The sequence below is a fragment of the Salmo trutta genome, chromosome 24, assembly GCF_901001165.1.
Source record: "Salmo trutta chromosome 24, fSalTru1.1, whole genome shotgun sequence".
Lineage (NCBI taxonomy): Eukaryota > Metazoa > Chordata > Actinopteri > Salmoniformes > Salmonidae > Salmo > Salmo trutta.
Window position 1 is genome coordinate 30092450 of NC_042980.1, and position 11918 is coordinate 30104367.

At 42.1% G+C, this 11918-nt stretch overlaps 1 protein-coding gene across 2 annotated transcripts; it reads left to right on the forward strand.

The window, feature by feature from the left end:
* The first annotated feature begins 290 nt into the window (after positions 1-290).
* On the forward strand, positions 291-8757 carry LOC115161069 (syntaxin-19). 2 transcript variants are annotated; one of them, XM_029711782.1, is made up of 5 exons: positions 291-589; positions 4594-4958; positions 5132-5368; positions 5562-5774; positions 5967-8757. In XM_029711782.1, the coding sequence occupies exons 2-5, from the start codon at positions 4731-4733 to the stop codon at positions 6198-6200; spliced, it is 912 nt and encodes a 303-aa protein (XP_029567642.1). In that variant the 5' UTR covers positions 291-589; positions 4594-4730; the 3' UTR covers positions 6201-8757. The 2 variants fall into 2 exon arrangements, with proteins under 2 accessions (XP_029567642.1, XP_029567643.1); XM_029711783.1 differs by having other exon boundaries at positions 4705-4958.
* The last annotated feature ends 3161 nt before the right edge of the window (positions 8758-11918 follow it).

The window sequence follows — 11918 nt, forward strand, 5'->3', positions numbered from 1 at the left end:
TCTGTCAGCCATGCTCAGTGGAGCCACTGGAGCCTGAGAAACACAATAGGGCCAGACCAGTGACTTAGCTAGCAGGCTGCACTGTAGGCGCCATACATAATGTAATGTATCGAGCTAAAACAACTCTTCTACATCATTGCTGTTCTACACAATACAGCTCTATTTGTTCTATGACGCTGTTAGAGCAGCCCCTGGGACAGAATAGTCCACATCTGTTCTCCCTTCTCCCACTGGCCACAGAGAGATCTCCCTGAGAGAGAAGGGGTGTGGCCAGACTGGCAGAACCACATTTCCTGGGAAGTGTTGTTTCTCTGTTATAGCAGTTTACTGACTAACTGTAACATATAGGAAAACTAACAGAACACACACACACGTGACCTACAGCTAATAAGTATTTGGAGTGGAAGGCTCAATAGATTCCCTGAGGATACCGTTCAGAAGGATGGGATATACATTTGGATAACTTCATGGATACTTTATGTGAAGTAAGAATAATCCATTCTCCATGGCTTGGCTAAATTGGCAGTTACATTCCTGGCCAAACATAAATGGCAGGCTCTAAGCCTCACGGATTACTTACTACAACAAGGTAAATAGCAGAACTCACGCCTGCCTGACTCAGGATACTTGTTGTAAGTGTTAGAATATGTTTTCTTAAGTGTATATTATTATTTTCTCATATGAAATTCAAGGTTCTTAAGACCAAAAATTGATTTAATTAAAAATAAAAAAGGTCAGTGTTGCCTTTACAATAATATCCTGTGTAAAAGAGGAAAGCATTTGTTCTCTTCCACCCCAGCAGAACACTTGCATTATGGTGACAAATGTCAACAGGCAGTTCCCTCATAAACTCTGTGACAGGTAAACAGATGGAAAGTTGGAAAGCAGTCAGCGAACAGAGGAAACCATAACAACATTCAGACAGACTAAGCTGGACTGAGTGGGTTTTCAGGCTGAATCTCGCATTGCTCTGGAATCGGTTGAGTAATGTCTGAATCATAGAGTTACAATGACCAGAACGGACAAAGCCCTGGCTTAGTCCATGGTAGGTAAACTCAATGACTGTGGTCCATCAACCATGAAAGTTGACATGGATGGGAATGTGTGTTCTAGTATTTCTAATTCTATGGTTTAGTTTCAATCTGATCTCCAGCTTAGAGAAGGTCAGAGGTCTGTAGTGTTAGAACATGCAGGAGGCCTCACACTTCAGTACACACACACACACACACACACACACACACACACACACACACACACACACACACACACACACACACACACACAAGTGGTGCGCAGGTCAGCTGTTTGTTCACTCGCACCCACCCGCAATTACTAATAACCCATCCGCAACCGCCCGACTATATGTGATAAAGTGAACATCTGAGGTCTGCGCCCCTCCCTAACCCGCTAATATAGAAAATAATACATGTGAAAGATTTTCTGTGCAAAACGTCCAAATGTCACCAGTTTGAACGGCTGTAAGGAAATAGAAAGCTGTGAAAACGACCCAACATATTTCTGATAGATTTCAGTTCAGCTTGGATGAATATTTTATGTGGTTGAAATAGTATCAGCTTTTATGATGCTGATAAAGATGCTGATGAAGCACCTTACAGATGGTATCTAACTGCACAGTGCATTCTCTCAAGATGCTAAAATAAATAAATCATATTTCTCCACTCCTGTTCCTCGAGTACAAATTTAGCCTACATTTGGTGTATCAAGAAATGCTTAATTCTACAGGAGTTATTATTAAGGCTATGAGAGAGGTTATAGACCTATCGTCAGTGTCCAGATTTCAGTTTCCATTTAACCCGTCTGAACAGTAGGCTACAGTTCCCTTGACGTGCCATACTCCTATGTGAAGTCCCGTCTTCTGACGGTCGATTTTGCATAGCGCCTCACAAACATCACACATAACATAGCCGGCACTGCTATTATCCTATTTTACCACTTCACCAAACCTTTCCCAAACATTGCCTTTCTGGCCCTCCCTTCTCTTTATTTTCAATTCCATTTTGCAGCTTTTCTCTTATTGAATTAAATTCCCATATTGTCCTTTTTGCCTCTGTGGATCGAAGTTAAGTTTTCTGTCTGTTCCCAAAACCATTTGGTGATTGGCATGTAGGCTATTTGGTGTGTGATGGCCAACAGTTAGCGCGTAAGCCTATTGTCACGTCCTGACCAGTAATAGGGGTTATTTGTTGTTGTAGTTTGGTCAGGACGTGGCAGAGGGTATTTGTTTTATGTGGTTCGGGGTGGTGGTTTGTTTAGTAGGGTATTTGATTTATGTATTCCGGGGGTTTTTGGGCACTGTTATATGTTAGTGTATTTCTATGTTCTGTCTAGTCTTTCGTATTTCTATGTTTTGTTAATTGGGGTTGGACTCTCAATTGGAGGCAGGTGTTTTCTAGTTGCCTCTGATTGAGAGTCCTAGATATAGGTGTGTGTTTGTCGAGTACTTTGTGGGAGATTGTTCTGTGTATAGCCTTGTGCCTTATCAGCCTGTGAATAGTCGTTGTGTTTTCTTTGTGTACGTGTTTATTTTGGTTCTCCTTCTTGTCTGATTATAATAAAGAAGATGAGTGCACATTTCCCCGCTGCATTTTGGTCTAAATCCGACGACAGCCGTTACACCTATGTTTTAGGGCCTAATGCCATATAGCTTAAAATAACGAAAGAAAAACCTCAATGTAGCCTATAGATATAAATTGAACAAGAATGATACATTTATGGATTTTTTTAAGTATTGTTTTAATTGTGTTCAACCCACCCGCCCTTCATCCACACAATATATAACCACCGGGACTGTGGGTTATGATTCAACCCCTGCATCACTAACACACACACACACACACACACACACACACACACACACACACACACACACACACACACACACACACACACACACACACACACACACACACACACACACCAGGTTATTTGTGGGTCTTCCTGTTTGTAATCCATCTGGTAATTGGAGAGTCTGTCATTTACAACGCTCTATTTAATTCAAAATACACATTCTGTTCACTCCACCCTTCCTAACAGTTAAAGTCCTCCAAACGATCCAGACACTGCAGGGGAAATGCCGTATATATATACGGAATATACTTCAGAATAAACTGATGAACCTTGAAACTGTTGTAATACTTATTATGTTTTGCTGTCGAGCTAAACCAGATTTGTCTGCTAAATGCCACAGATACCACAGTGTGGATTACAGTCAGACTAACCGTATCTTAAGGGCAATGTTGACAAGCTCTCTGTGGGTGTGTGTGTTTGTACATGTGTGTGTTTGTGTGTGTCTATTAGAAGTTCACTTCTCTGAAAGCAGTCATCATATCGTTACGTCAGGGAGAGGTACTGGTGAAGGGAAGTGCCTCACTGCAAAAACACAAACAAGATAACTTCTCATGGGAAGCAACGCTGAAGTAGATTCACTGTTGCTGCATAAACATTGTGCTAATGTATCTCTCCCTGCCATTCCCAGCCACAAACACTACTTGTAGCTCAGTGGACCAAAGTGCTTAGGGAATTTCTTAGGAATGTTGACCTTGTCTACGAATACATTATTGAAGAGCTTGTGATGCCAGATTCATTATAGAAGATCTTGTGGTGCTATAAAGAAACAAAGTGAAGAGAGACTCATTTCCAGTTCAAAGTGGACACACCAAAGTACAGTACCAGTCGAATGTTTGGACACACCTACTCATTCAAAGGTTTTTCTTTATTTTTACTATTTTCTACATTGTAGAATAATAGGGAAGACATCCAAACTATGAAATAACACATATGGAATTGTGTAGTAACCCAAAAAGTGCTAATGAAATCAAAATATATTTTAGATTTTAGATTCTGCAAAGTAGCCACCCTTTGCCTTGATGACAGCTTTGCACACTTTTGGCATTCTCTCAACCAGCTTCACCTGGAATGCTTTTCCAACAGTCTTGAAGGAGTTCCCACATATGCTGAGCATTTGTTGGCTGCTTTTCCTTCACTCTGCGGTCCAACTTATCCCAAACCAGGTAATCTAATGCAGCACTCCATCACTCTCCTTCTTGGTCAAATAGCCCTTACACAGTCTGGAAGTGTGTTGGGTCATTATCCTGTTGAAAAACAAATAATAGTCCCACTAAGCACAAACCAGATGGGACGGCGTATCGCTGCAGAATGCTGTGGTAGCCATGCTGGTTAAGTGTGCCTTGAATTCTAAATTAATCACAGACAGTGTCACGAGTAAAGCACCCCCACACCATCACACCTCCTCCTCCATTTTTCATGGTGGGAACTACACATGCAGAGATTATCCGTTCACCTACTCTGCGTCTCACAAAGACACGGCGGTTGGAGCCAAAATAGTAAAAATAAATAAAAACCCTTTAATGAATAGGTGTGTCCAAGCTTTTGACTGGTACTGTACACATTTACCTCATAAGACCTTGAGTTCCTCATTGTAATTATGATGAATAAACTCAAGTGTTGACTGAAACACCTTTGTTTAAAACAGTGTTTACTCTTTAGGTATACCAACAATAGTTGGAGACACCATATACATTGTCAACCAAGACCATATGTTCCTTATTACAGTGAAACAACATCAGACCCTGTCCTCCTTAGTGAGGTCCACCAAGAGGCTCTGTTCTTTGCAGATAACTTCACTAAGGGGCCTCAACTAACAGGCTTTGTCATCCTTCTGAGTGATCTCCACCGAGAGGTCTCTGACCATGAAGGACCGCCTGGAGGAGCTGCGTCAGAGGGCCCAGGGTTTTCAGGAGGCGAGCAGAGAGACACATACCCCATTCCCTGAGGATGATGCTGACCCAGATGCCCCATTGGGGGTTAAGGTCGCCACCCCGCAGCAGGCTGTGGTGTTCGAGCAAGAACCAGTCCTGCACAACTTCCTGTCCGAGGCTCAGCATATCCGCGGTGACATCACTGAGCTGGAAACGGAGGTTAGTAAGCTCACATATTCCTCCTAGGAGTGGCCGTAACTATATAGACAGGTCGATCTGCAAAGCATGCACCTCGGTTGGACTGCAACTGTATGTCCAATTGTCCATGAGAATAATGTTGTGAATTGTTATGCATTTAAAGTTTGACTGAATCCTCTTCTCCTTCTCCCCAGGTGAAGAAGTTCAGCCAGCAACAAAGGACCCTGGTTGCGACCATGCGTCGTTTCAGTGTGATGAAGAAGGACAGTGATGTAACGAGGGACATCAAGCTGCAGGCAGAGAGCATCCACAGACGGCTGGACGCCCTCTCCAAGAAGGCACAGAGTTTAGAAGACATGCAGGGACTGGCTACAGCCGCTACACGCATTCAACGCTCCCAACACGCAGCGCTACTTAGACAATTCCAACAGGTGACTCTCCAATACTTATTAGAACCTTTTACTTCAATGGTGTTTTCTGATGTTTATCTGACAACACTTGATGAACGTCAGCAAAAAATATATATTGTCAGGCTTAGTTTTTAATATATGCTAGCTAAGCAAGCAGTGAAAAGAAATGGCTGTTTCTGGTCTAAAGTACTTGTTCATATTTTACCACTCCTAGGTGATGTGTCTGTACAACAACTCCATCCTCAGTAAACAGGAGCATTGTAAAAGCTTCATCATCCGCCAGCTGGAGGTGTTTGGTCGGGATGTCACCGAGGAGGGAGTCGATGAAATGGTTGCCACAGGGAAGTGGGAGGTGTTTAACCAGAACCTCCTCAACGACGAACGCATCACACGCGCTCAGCTGTCCGAGATCGAGCAGAAACACAAGGTAAGCGTAAGTTTTGATGCGTAAGAAAATGCAAGAATATGTTATTGAAGATAAAGTTAAGACTCTCAGTAGGTCTTGTATGTCTGTGACCGACAAACACTAATGTCGCATGTAATTTACACCAGTTTCACTGTCCGTTCAGACAAATCCTTGACTAATGTTTTGTCTTTATCCTTTGTGCAACTGCTATAGGAGCTACTGAATCTGGAGAGCAACATGAAGGAGCTGAGAGATCTGTTCATGGATATCTTTATGTTGGTGGAGGAGCAAGGAGGCTACATAGACAACATCCAGACCAGCGTAGAGAAGACACAGGACTACGTCACCGTCACTAACGAGAAATGTAAAATGGCCACCAGGTACAAGAAGAAGAACCCCCTAAGGAGACTGTGCTGCTGTTCCTGCCCCTGGAGGTGCTGCACATAGAGAAGGGACAAGTCCCCTGAACACTGGAGATACCCCTGGAGGTTTTTCAGATGGGGAGAGGAAGAGCTCTGGTGTGGAGTGTCTACAGGTATGGGAGGGAAATCTCTAGGGTGGCATGGCAGAACAGTGTTCAGAGAAGATTTAAGCCCATTACAGTGGTCAGAAATCATCCAGGAACAAGAGGATTGCACGAGGCTGTGCAGTTGAAGCAGAGTGGGAGTCAGTGTCTCCACTCATGAGGGACAACTTTAACGCAAGACAATGCATTTTGAGAATCAGCAAGACTGTTTAACTGCACAGAAGTATTCACAATGTGGAAACAGATTGAATTTTTACTTTCATTAATCATTGCAAGTATTTATTTTAAGTGCTAGTTTTTGTATTTACTCAAACTTTTGTGTATGTACAATACATATGAATGTATTTATCTGAGAGTTTCACTTCAAATCAGGCAGGCTCAATGGGAAATGTGTTTTATTTCAAGATTTCACTGTGAATTAAGCAATCTCACGTTGGGTATGCTTTTGTACTTCCTAATGATAACTTTTATTTTGTTAACGCCAGTTACCATTTCAGAAGATGACTTTCAGACAAAGACTGTTATTTAATATTCAAGAACATTTCAAACCAATCAACATCACAATTAAACCCTCTCTGACTGTGAACAGTGTAGGTGAAACTATAACACATTTTACTGTGTCACTGTGCTTTGTCATAGCAGCAGCGGTGTGTGAGTGTACTTCATTACAGACCCATATGTGTCACGGCAAAATCAGGGGAAATGCCAAGTCACAAGACTATGGCCCAGTATTGTCTGTGTGTTCGTGTGTGTGTGTGTGTGTGTGTGTGTGTGTGTGTGTGTGTGTGTGTGTGTGTGTGTGTGTGTGTGTGTGTGTGTGTGTGTGTGTGTGTGTGTGTGTGCGTGTGTGCGCGTGTGTGTGTGTGTAATGTGTTAACGGTGGACCCAGGTGTCAGAGTCAAAACAGAGGACAGGGTGTGTCCGGACCTGACTGGTAACAGGTTGAACTGATATCATAGGGCAGGATAAGTGTCTATGGATACACCACAGGGCACAGCGATGATACTATGCTGTATACACAGGTCAGCTCTAACACAGCTGAACAGGAACAAGGATTTAGCTAGGTAGCCAGACTGGGATTTGTATTTGTATTTATTATGGATCCTCATTAGCTGCTGACAAGGCAGCAGCTACTCTTCCTGGAGTTCAGCAAAAATAAAGGCAGTAATATACATTATAATACAATTGAGATATGGCCTGGGGAAGCTGTTCCATATTCAACAATATACTCACTCAGACAGACTCCAAAGGTTTCAACAAATTATAAGCTTCCTGACTGTTCAAATTCCAAAGAGAGGTTACCCATAGGTCTACATACGCCTGCTTATCCACTTTCCATCACAATCCCCTAATAACCATCTGGAGGACATTCAACTGTTTCAGTGTAGCAACCTGCCACTGAGTGGTCACTGAAAGAAGTGCAGTGGAAAGCTGTATGTTGTGTTTCAAATAGTACTGTAAAAATAAGCTTATCCCTGCCTGAAATACTCACAGAAGGACAGGCTTGCTAGCGATGTGGGGATGCTGTAGGACCTCAGTGATGGCACAACCTCCCCCCCCCGCACCCCTCCAAACATAGCTCAGTCACAGACACACCATCCACAGGGGCTGGTCACAGGTTTCCTGGGGAAAGATAAGACAAACATTCAGTAATACTCTTTAAGATCACAACAGTGCATTAAAGATTCATGACCCATATAACTGTTACATGTCAAACTTGTTTTGAAGTTACTGTCTGTCTGTGTGTATCAGTGATCAGTCAGTCTGTGAAGCTGTAAGAGGTTCTCTTATAACAGTCTAAGGAACATCAAAGTGTGTCTGAGTACAAGCAGCTGTGGTCAGTCCAGAGATCTGTCATTATTTTACTGTGTGGTTTTATAAGCCCATCAACGTCAGACCAGGGGTAACAGGACCTGCAGCGTGTTGTGTGTTACAGCCTGTGCTAAATCACACAGGTCACACTGGTAGCAGGGCCTACTAGCCCAGATCCCAAGAGCTGTGGTAGACTGAGGCAGACGACACATCAGTCTCTATTCACAGCTTCAAAGGGATAGATCCCCCCAATATCAAAGACTGAACTTTCGTACCTATCACACTTTAGTTATTGGGTGAAGTACCTCAACTGTAAGTATATGCCTATGGGAGAGTACACTTGATGTTACTGTATGAGAGAGAAGTTCACCTCCCTGTAGACCTCTGATTATAGTAGTCTTCCCTGCATTGTCCAGACTCACCACCAGCACAGTCACTTTCCTGCTGAACACAGATCAATAACACTATGAAAGAGAAGTTTAGACAGCTAGACAGCACAGGTAGACCAACGTGTCACCTCACCTCACAGGTTCTCTGCACCAATTAGAACAGAGCATCCTGACTAAATATCTCACAACTAGGTATTGTAGTTAACCTGGGGGAAGTTGCACAGTTAATGAGACAGATAGACTGTAATGGGGGTCATAATAAAAAATATTATTAGAACTGAGGAGTCCATTGTTGTGGTGTTCCAGAGAGATGCTGAAAGAGGTTGCTATTGTCTCTTCTCTCTGTCCTTTCTTTTCCCCATATTTGTATCACCTTCTCTAATCACTGTCCTCTTTACCTGTCTCAGCTGTGTTAGGGTACAGAGGGAGAATTCAACAACAGGTGGCGCTGCTGTCAAATAATTGTGAAAAGTGGAGCGATGCAAGAAATGGCAACTACCATAGTCAAAGAAGCATTTCTCTCTTGTTTGTGTTTTGTGTTATGTGTTTGAATGACGATCTACCTACTGAAATCACATGAGATGAATAGCTTTCAGTCAGGACAAATTTGATCACAAGCCGGTTCCATGCTGCTGCTTCGTAACAACTCTACTTGATTATTTTGTGTTGTTGCATGTGGATCATGTTGATTCATTTACAACATTGTAATAAACCCAGCCTGAGGAGTTGTCATGGCTTGGCTGAAAAACAACTCACCATGAACACTAGAGATATTAACACTGACATCTGTTAATAAAACATGTCTCTGTGGAGGCCTTCTTCATTGACCTGGTCGGGGTTTGGGGCGGCTTGAGGGTACAGGGAGCCCCCCTACAGGTTAATCCTGTCTTTAATGAGAGAGAAAGGCACACACACACCACTGGGCCTCTGCCTTCATCAGATCTGATAGACAACACAGACAGCAGCAGAATATGAGATTCATCCAGCCCTCCCACTGTGAAGGTAGGGTCTATTGACTGTACTGTGTGACAGAAATGTAAAACATTTCTACAAAAGCCCGGCCATCACATTTTCATCACTAATTCATTGACTGTATTATTTAGCATAATGACATCAATACCAGATGCATATATTTCCATCAGCTATACCTCAGAGTCAGCGATACAGCAATTGGTCATACAGCAAATTCACTTACCTTCTGCATGATGTTTTGGTACTTTGTAAAAGAGTTTGCAAGCATTTGAAAGTCATTACAGTTATTGTATTGTCCTTGTTATCGAATCCAGGAACAATATCAGATCATCTGATCTAGTCTCCCTGATATACTGTACTCTACACTATCATCTATTTCAACACAAAGTGATTACTGGGCACTCTAGCTGTATAATGCTATTTCCTCTGCTAACTCTACAGGGCCAATCTGCAGTCATATGGACGGGGCAATGCTTTCAGCACACATTCTGCTAACACAATCAAAACGGAAATGTTGCAAATTGTATTTACTATGTAGGTCAAGACTCTCGCTGTCGAAAAAGGTAATCCTTTCTCATATCTGTGTGTGTGTTATGTGTGTGTGTGTCCTTTCATTTATCTCTCTATCTGTCCATCCACCCGTCCATCCACACGTCTGCTCATCCGTCTGTGCTTTCTGTAATGTAAAATATTCCAAATGGTTCTGTATAATCAGTCTGGAATGCTGAGAAATGTCATTTTGCAGCCTCATTTTAGATTAAATAGATGGTGGATAAAATGGAAACTGAAATTAAAAGGCAGGAATGTACCTCTGTTAGGGCCAAATTATAGCAGTAAAACATATTAATATGCTTCAATGCTTTCACATCCTTGTCAAATATTATCAGTAGTTCAAATGGCTAGCGATCAAAGCTGTCATGTGATAATGGAGTGGAGTACCTCTTCCTAAAGTCACCTCTGATCCAATAAACCTCCTGAAACTCTGCCATTCTCTCATTAGACTGAGAATGTTCTCTGAGAGCTTGGACGCCTGGCCAGTGTGTGTGTGTGTGTGTGTGTGTGTGTGTGTGTGTGTGTGTGTGTGTGTGTGTGTGTGTGTGTGTGTGTGTGTGTGTGTGTGTGTGTGTGTGTGTGTGTGTTTGTGTGTGTGTGTTTGTGTGTGTGTGTGTGTGTGTGTGTGTGTGTGTGTGTGTGTGTGTGTGTGTGTGTGTGTGTGGATCATCACTGAGGCGTGTTGTACCTGGACGGGATCAAAAGTTTTCCCAGCCACAGGAACCAAGCAAACACATACACACACACACACACACACACACACACACACACACACACACACACACACACACACACACACACACACACACACACACGACCTATGGTGTGATTGTCCCTGTGTGAATGTGTGATTTACAGTACTATCTGACAGCCTCTCTGTGAACCAATGCAGGTTAGAAGAGTTCTACATCTGAATCTGCACAATTATTTACTTACTATTTCTGCTTATTAGGGGAGCGACTCTCAGGGCTGGACAGGAGGAGAGGATATACGGTGTGACTACAGGATGTCTGTGTCTGAGACAGACATGGAGAAAAAGAGAGACAGGGCGAGAGTGAGAGAGAGATATGACTCACTAGTTTCATATTTGTGATTATTTCCCCAGTCTCAGAATGAAGAAGGGTTTCTCAGAGTGCAAATAGAGGGAAAATAGTTGTTTAAATAGTTTACAGTTTAGAGTATAGTGAGAAATCCAAAGATGTTTGCAACAATACTGTGAATGTATAATTTATAATAAATAAAGAATGATATAATTTTTACATTTTATTGATCAACATTATAAATAAATCTATTCAGCATGTATTATATTTTCTCTGTTTGTGTCTATTTTATGTAAATGTCACCCAGTGGTGAATTTTTTTCTAAAGCCCCAATCAGATTTGAGCAATAGGGCTGAAGGCAGGATGAAGGACAAGGGGGGAAATCATTTTCCCCCATCTTCGAGCAAGTGAAATCTCAAGCGGCCAGATGCCACTTCACAAACAGTATAACATTACACTGCATTGAACCAGTCTAAGCTATAGTTCTGCTGTACACAGTGCCTTCGGAAAGTATTCAGACCCCTTGGCTTTTTCCACATTTTGTTAGGTTACAGCCTTATTAAAAAATGTCCTCATCAATCTACACACAATACCCCATAATAAAAACAGAATTTTAGACATTTTTTAAAATAAGAAAATGAAATATTTTTAAATTTTTTTTTTGAAATTGTATTTGTCACATGTGCCTTATACAATAGGTGTAGACCTTACAGTGAAATGCTTACTTACAGGCTCTAACCAACAACGCAGTTTTAAGAAAAATACCTAAATAAAGTAAGAGATAAGAATAACCAACAATTAAAGAGCAGCAGTAAATAACAATAGCAGGGCTATATACAGGGGTTACCGGTACAGAGTCAATGTGCGGGGGCAC